This window comes from Pieris rapae, chromosome 9 (assembly GCF_905147795.1).
Source record: "Pieris rapae chromosome 9, ilPieRapa1.1, whole genome shotgun sequence".
Taxonomy (NCBI): domain Eukaryota; kingdom Metazoa; phylum Arthropoda; class Insecta; order Lepidoptera; family Pieridae; genus Pieris; species Pieris rapae.
Genome location: NC_059517.1, coordinates 1,536,333 through 1,543,182, shown reverse-complemented (window position 1 = coordinate 1,543,182; position 6,850 = coordinate 1,536,333). Strand labels below are relative to the sequence as shown.

Here is a 6,850-nt window from a genome sequence, read left to right as displayed (position 1 = left end):
AGGCTCATTAAATAAATCTACAGACCCTTTAAATAAATTATAATAAGATCTCCTCTCGTTGCTGTATCAATAGCCTTTATCAAACACAAACTCAAAAATATCTTTATTCATATAGGTAAACATGTACACTGATGAACTTCAATTAAAACAAATTAAATTAATTGTAAATTTACATTTACAACTAGTTCGCAAGTCAAGGGCGTAGAGCGGGTAAGAAGAACTGGCAAGAAACTTTCCGCCACTCTTATTAATCGCCAAGTTTTTAATACAAATTGTTTGAACTGGAACAAATCAATCCCAAGGATTAGGATCATTGATTTGCTCCTCTTCATTTCTAATAAAACCTTTATTTTACAATTAATTTAACACACCTTTTTGTTCGACACTATCATATTGGCTTAGTTTGTACTGCATCGAATATTTTTTTGATAATAGTTTCTTCACTGTAACATCATAGAACATTACAATCTAGCGTAACTTAATACAAATGAGTAATTTATGTCTTATCTAATTTATGGGATATTTAACATAAGTTGCCAATAAAAATTTGTTCTTATGTAAACACAAAGCACTTGAATAATTTAATAAATATTCCTTAGTTATTTATAGTAAGTAATTATAATATTATTTAATATAAATTTAATTGAATAAATAAATAATTATTTATAAAGTTAATTTTTGATTTATAACTTATAATATTATCATTTCTTAAAACCTATTAATAAACTTAACAGCCCATTTAAAGAGAGTAACATTCCTCGAAGTAACTTAACCTCTGACATAAGATAACTTTATTTACTGAAGTATATTAAAGTATATAACACTGCAGATAACTTTTTCTGTTTATTTGCTAGAGAATGTTGAAATAGGACAGTGCAAAATGCTTCCAATATTTTCATTTCTATTGTTTGTTTTGGTAAGTGGAATTTTTCTCATTGTTTTTACGTTATAAACGGATTTATACTGTTAAGTAAAAATTTCCTCTGTAAATATTTTTTATCTGTAATTTAATTTTTTAAATATTGTTTTTTAACTTAATAAACACTTTTGATGTGTGTTTGTTTACGGGGACAAGAAGGAATGCATAGAATACAAAGAGTTTCTTTGTATTATTTGTTTCTCTTCCTTTGTTTGGCAAAATGCATACAAAAGACATATAACTTATATCGTTTATATATTTACACATTGTATGTTAATATATTTTGACTCGATAAAAATACAGAAGAGTTAAGTTCTATAGGGGTTGTTTTAGACATGTATAAAGATATATGTTACATGTAACACTTTTTTTGATAGTATCGGAAACAAGAATGATAATATATTATATATGAGTGTATTCCACACTCCAACCAAAAGGGATAATTTTGGCTTCAAGTATGCGATGATTGCAATCATTAGGTCTCTACTTCTAATTGTTAAGTATAATATATATTTGTAACTTAACTAATGTTAGATTACACAACATATTAATGCTAAAAAAATCAGTACCAAAAAAGGTCATTCCCTAAATGGCCGGCAACACATCCGAAGCTTGCAGGTATCCACGAGCGGTTCATTTTATTCATAGTGGTGTACCTGTCTCACAAATTATAATGCATAATTTCAATCTATATTGCTACTGGACTGTCGAATAAATTAATATTATTCGAATGCATAATGCAAATAATAATATGAGTTGATAACGCTTTAATTATATGTTTAATATTACGAATAAATTAATTGAATATCGATTTATCTAACCTGCAGGTCATGTGAGATGTAATGTTTACGAAAAAACGCCCATCGCGAATTTCTTATCTACGTATTTTATTTTCATAAATATTGCTGAGTGTAATCTAAAATATTTTAACTCGGCCGATCTGCACATTTCTTTTTATTACCTTTTTGCAATATTTAATAGTTACGCACTCAATGTCATATTTTTTTGTTTGTGCGTATTGTGAACTATTCTAAAGGCAAAGTTTTTTGTTCCTTGTAATCCTTGTTCCGTTATCTTTGCGACTGACAAGTGTGTGCCTTTGTACCACAGTGATTTTTTAGCATATACAGGCACAACGTTAATGCACTTGTATTTCATATTCAGTATACTTAATCCAGACTGTTATATTAATTATGTAATTAAATAGTTTGCTTAATTCTTATTAGCATAATGTATGCATATGGGACAAGATGTATTTAGAAATATTTTAATTACAGACATACTAAATAGAAACGGTGGTACAACCTTTGAATTTTGTCTCAGATTTCTTATGAGAGATTATTTCTAATAGGAAAGGGGTGATGAAGTGTTCAACCGTCTCTGCCTTCGACGTTGTTTTCCTTCACCGTAGAAGTGTTAAATGTGCACTAAAACATAAAAGTCTTTTGGTGCACTACTGAGGTTCGAACCTCAGGATTGAGAGTCGCACCGTCACGCGAACAAGGGACCACAGCAGCTAAACAGAAATGCTATGAAAAAAGTATTCAACTATGTATCATTGTTCGCAGGCTTGCAAAGCGGGACACACGGAAGAAAGAAACCGGGGAGCTACACTTGTATGTAGAATATTAGTATCTAATAATATTTAAATTAGAAATGCCCTAGTGGTTAGTGCGTGTAGCTTTCTGAGGTCGTACAATCGATTTCCAACTGTGTACTCTTAGGTTTTAATTCTATGTATGCATTGGACACTTGCTCGATGAAAATGTACAGAAGCCATTTACCTGTTTCGCAGAAAATTTTGTAATTAATGTAATATAGTGGTAAACGGGCAGGAGCCTCATCTGGAGTTAAGTTATACCGCCGCCCATGGACACTTATATAGCCAGAGGCTCGCAAGCGCCTTTCAAAAATTGGTACGCTCTTTTCTTGAAGAACTTCAAGTCGAATTCGTTAGGAAATAATTCAGTGGGCAGTTGGTTCCAAATCGCAGTGGTGCGCGACCGATATTGCCTTAAGATGCGCTAAGTTGTGCAAAAACACTTTGAATACTCTTCATGGTAAATGCGCTATAAGATGCAGAGATACATTTTACAAATCGCTATACCTATTGTGAAATTAGGATGTTGCATATTTCATGTTGTATGAAAGCACTGGAATTCGCTCTCGTATAAAATAATACAGGAATTTTCCATATGTTAAACCATTCAATTCTTTAATTTACAGAAACCGATTTCAACGTGTTGTGATATACCAGAGTTAGGTGACGAAAAGCATTTAGCTGAGTGCTCTGTGCCTAAATTGTCTGGACCCGTAAGTAGCAATTATGGTTAGGTCTTTACCACTGCCACACATAAGTCAGAAGTGATATTAGCAAATGCATTTTTAATTAATTGCCCATCAAATGTAGAAAATGCTTTTAAATTATATCGAATATATTCTAAAGAAAAAGTGTAAAAAAATTGAAATCGGCAGTATAGTTTTTCCTAGAGATTTGACCCGAATGTTTCTAAGGCGCCCTACTCTCTCTGAAAGACAGATACTTGAATGTTATGAATGTCGAAGGCCTGCGGTTATCTCCTTGGTTGGTCATAAAAAAAATATATGACTGGGTGAGGATAAGACGAAAAGGAATGACAAAGACAATCTACAGGAAAACAGGGTAAGACAGACAAAGTTGAAGAAGGAGAACTAGGTACAATGACGAGGAAGCATGCATTGCTCGATACCGTTTGCTCAAATTACTGTCGTCAACAAAATATACCTATTGATTGTTGGCATTTTAATTTCGACTTTTGGCTCCGTTTTTTCTGCTTAGTTCGCCCGCTGATACCAGTGCCATCGCTCCGACATATTTATTAAATAAAAGCCGTACCTAAATAAGTAATTTATCATCAACATACATCACAGAAAAATAAATTAAAATAATCAAACAATTACAGACATTTAAACTGAGAATATAAAAATTGTTTCAGTGCAACGATGTCCAATGCGTCTTCGAAAAGTCTGGATTTTTAGTGGACAAGTACACGATAAACAAAGAAGCCTACAAAAAGCATTTGCAGAAATGGCTTGAGAGCCACGAGGCATGGAAGGATGCCATCGAAAAAGCCATCAAAGACTGCGTAGAACGTGACTTGCGGCAGTACCTAGATTACCCTTGCAAAGCCTACGACGTGTTTACTTGCACCGGTATTGCTATGCTTAAGGTAGGTTCTTGCCGAATTGTTTCTGTATTTTTCATGTGCAAGGTTGTTCGTCATGTGTCTGTTTATGTTTCGACTATTGACAATTTTTTATTTTAAATAATAGTAAAGATATTGCCACAGATCGAATAAATACTATATAGAAAGGTTCAAACATTTACGAAAGGAAAACACAGTGAAAATATTGAATAAATTTAACTAAGTAATAATAGAAAATATTGAATAAGTTGCTTCAGTTATATATATTATATGTTCATTACATTATTTTGACACCAAAAGATAGTGTTCATAGCATAAACAGATGTGAACGGATTTCTTTTAAAATTTATGTATTTTGTTTCAGAAATGCCCTAAAGAGTTCTGGAAATGCTGAAGAGACGAAACTATTTTTAATATTAAAGTCATAATCTGAATTTTTTATTTTAATATTTATATACCCTTCTCTACCCAAATTATAACTTACCTTATGCTAAAGACTACAACTGAATAGACAAAACAATACTTATGTTAAATACTGTACAAGAAAAGTTGTCTTATTAAAAATAATCTGTTTTAATCGTATGTTACTTTTTAATTATTCTCAGTTAACGTTTTGATTGGCTTTTAAATTTGTGATTTTTTTATTATTATTGCTGTTTTTTGTTTAGATTTTACTTTATTTTATTTAATATAAGTAACGTGTCATTTTGAGATTTTTTCTTAATTATTTTGCATTTTATGTACTCGAACCTATGTTGGTGTTTCTTTTTCTTTGTTTCACATTAGGGGTTGCCTGGAAGAAATCGCTTGTAAGCGATAAGGCCGCCCGTTGCCTTATAACTTTTATAACCTGTTTTTTTGTATGTTTTTAATTAAGGTAATAAAGTATATATAAATAAATTATTTCATAGCCCACAAGATGTTTCAGGGTCTCCCTCATCTTTTCATTACGAAGTCGGCAGCCAACAAGAAAGTCATTATTTTGTATTTATTTTTGTTTTTTTCATAGAATCAAAATTCCCCTAAATAAATCACACACTCACCATTACAATTTTTTATTACCCATAGTAGTTTGTTATTTTGTTGTATTATGTAATTTTGATTTTCCAAATCTTATTTTTGTTTATTGTTTCATTTTTGTATTATAAACAAATAAAAACGGCTAATCGAGCTTTTAATCATCGTCAAAGACATTATATTATTAATTTTTGTATTTATTTGGTTTGTCTAACGATCCTTGTTACGTATCAGTAACCGCCTGTATATTTTATTTAGTACGAGAAGTAATAAATTAAAATTATTAAAATTATTGTACATGAAATTTTTATAGATATATATTTAGAGTTTTTCATATAGACATACGTATTTATTTTTTTATAGTTATTTTGTTTTTTTGTCACTTAGTTAACGTAATTGTCGCATATTGATTATATTTCAAGTTATGTTTGGCAGTTTCTTTAAAATAATATAATAAAAATAAACTTATAAATGTATAACCCTATAGTTACAATGTATATTTAGTCTGTCACGACACTACCGTTGACACTAATCAAATACCATGAAGGTCTGTCTTAAAAAATAAGTGAAAGGATTATTTTATTTGGAACTTGCTGACATCTCAACTTACGATATTCGTATGGAAATGTATAAAAAATAATTATTATTTAGAATAACCTATGGAGGTTTGAGTTCTACTCCTAGCGAAATAGTAATAGTTAAAATCTTTAGAATAGTAGCATAAAATAAGAGATTTATAAACATGACACATGTGGTCTGAGCATCAGACAAGAAGGATTGTACTTTATGCGGGGTGATTGAGACAATATTTAATACAAAATTTTATAGTTCATTTCACAGTTCAAAGGGATTTTAAATGATAGACTGATTTCTTGTGGTTCACAAAATATAATCTACTTATTACTGAGCGGACTATCCTCACTATGCACGGCTGGAAAATTGTTTTTAATTTTGGAAATAGAAATAGTACTAATTTAAAAAAGAGTAGTTTAGCCATCTAAAGGTATTTTTTGAGAAAAATACAAATCTTACCTTATAGTATTATTATGACAACGAAAATTATGCAAATAGACTATTTGAAATAGTATATAATTTAACATAAATTCATACAAAAGCAAAATTATTCAATACGAAAAATATGACGCATTTTACAAAGATCTGAACATTAAATCATTTGCGAGTAATTGCACTTTTTCACACGCGTTACATATAAAATGAAAATCATGTAATTTAAAATAAATTACAGTAATCAGGCTAACATTGCCGTGGGCCGTTTCAGAGATTTATTAATGTTGAAAAAAGGAAACAATCCTTTGTTACACGCCGATGCTTAGGATTCTTTTTTATTAAATATTAGAAAATACGATGAGATAGATATAGTAAAAAGACTGGCAGACTATGGGCAAAGATAGAGATATCTAGAAAAGTTTAGAGGAGGCCTATGCCCAAAAAGGTAGTTATATATTACATATACTATACTTACTTATTGTTACAAACATTTAGCTATAAGTTAATACTAGCTGTCCCGGCTAACTTCCGTTCCGCCTAAAGGTCTAAAAACTTTGCGTTTTGTTGCGTTAAACTTAATTTAGGATTTCATTTTTGCTATACAGCATGTTAAAGTATTTTCTAATTTAGATTTTTTGTATGACATGTCTTTCATACAAAAAATGTCGATTAAAATCAAAGATTGGTTAAGCATCTCCTCATTCGCCTCACGATCGGAATT

At 30.4% G+C, this 6,850-nt stretch overlaps 1 protein-coding gene across 1 annotated transcript; it reads left to right on the top strand.

Moving 5' to 3' along the window:
• Positions 1 to 788: 788 nt before the first annotated feature.
• Positions 789 to 4,538, top strand: LOC110992625. Its single transcript, XM_045629652.1, has 5 exons — positions 789 to 916; positions 2,488 to 2,535; positions 3,146 to 3,232; positions 3,895 to 4,128; positions 4,469 to 4,538. Exons 1-5 carry the CDS (start codon positions 881 to 883, stop codon positions 4,496 to 4,498), a joined length of 435 nt encoding a protein of 144 aa, XP_045485608.1. The 5' UTR covers positions 789 to 880; the 3' UTR covers positions 4,499 to 4,538.
• Positions 4,539 to 6,850: the final 2,312 nt, after the last annotated feature.

Excerpts from the sequence above, each read along its gene's own strand:
- LOC110992625 (XM_045629652.1), top strand. The coding sequence starts at position 881 with ATGCTTCCAATATTTTCATTTCTATTGTTTGTTTTG. Across the intron at positions 2,536-3,145 it reads GAAACCGGGGAGCTACACTT|AAACCGATTTCAACGTGTTG; the intron begins GTATGTAGAATA and ends TTTAATTTACAG. Across the intron at positions 4,129-4,468 it reads CCGGTATTGCTATGCTTAAG|AAATGCCCTAAAGAGTTCTG; the intron begins GTAGGTTCTTGC and ends ATTTTGTTTCAG.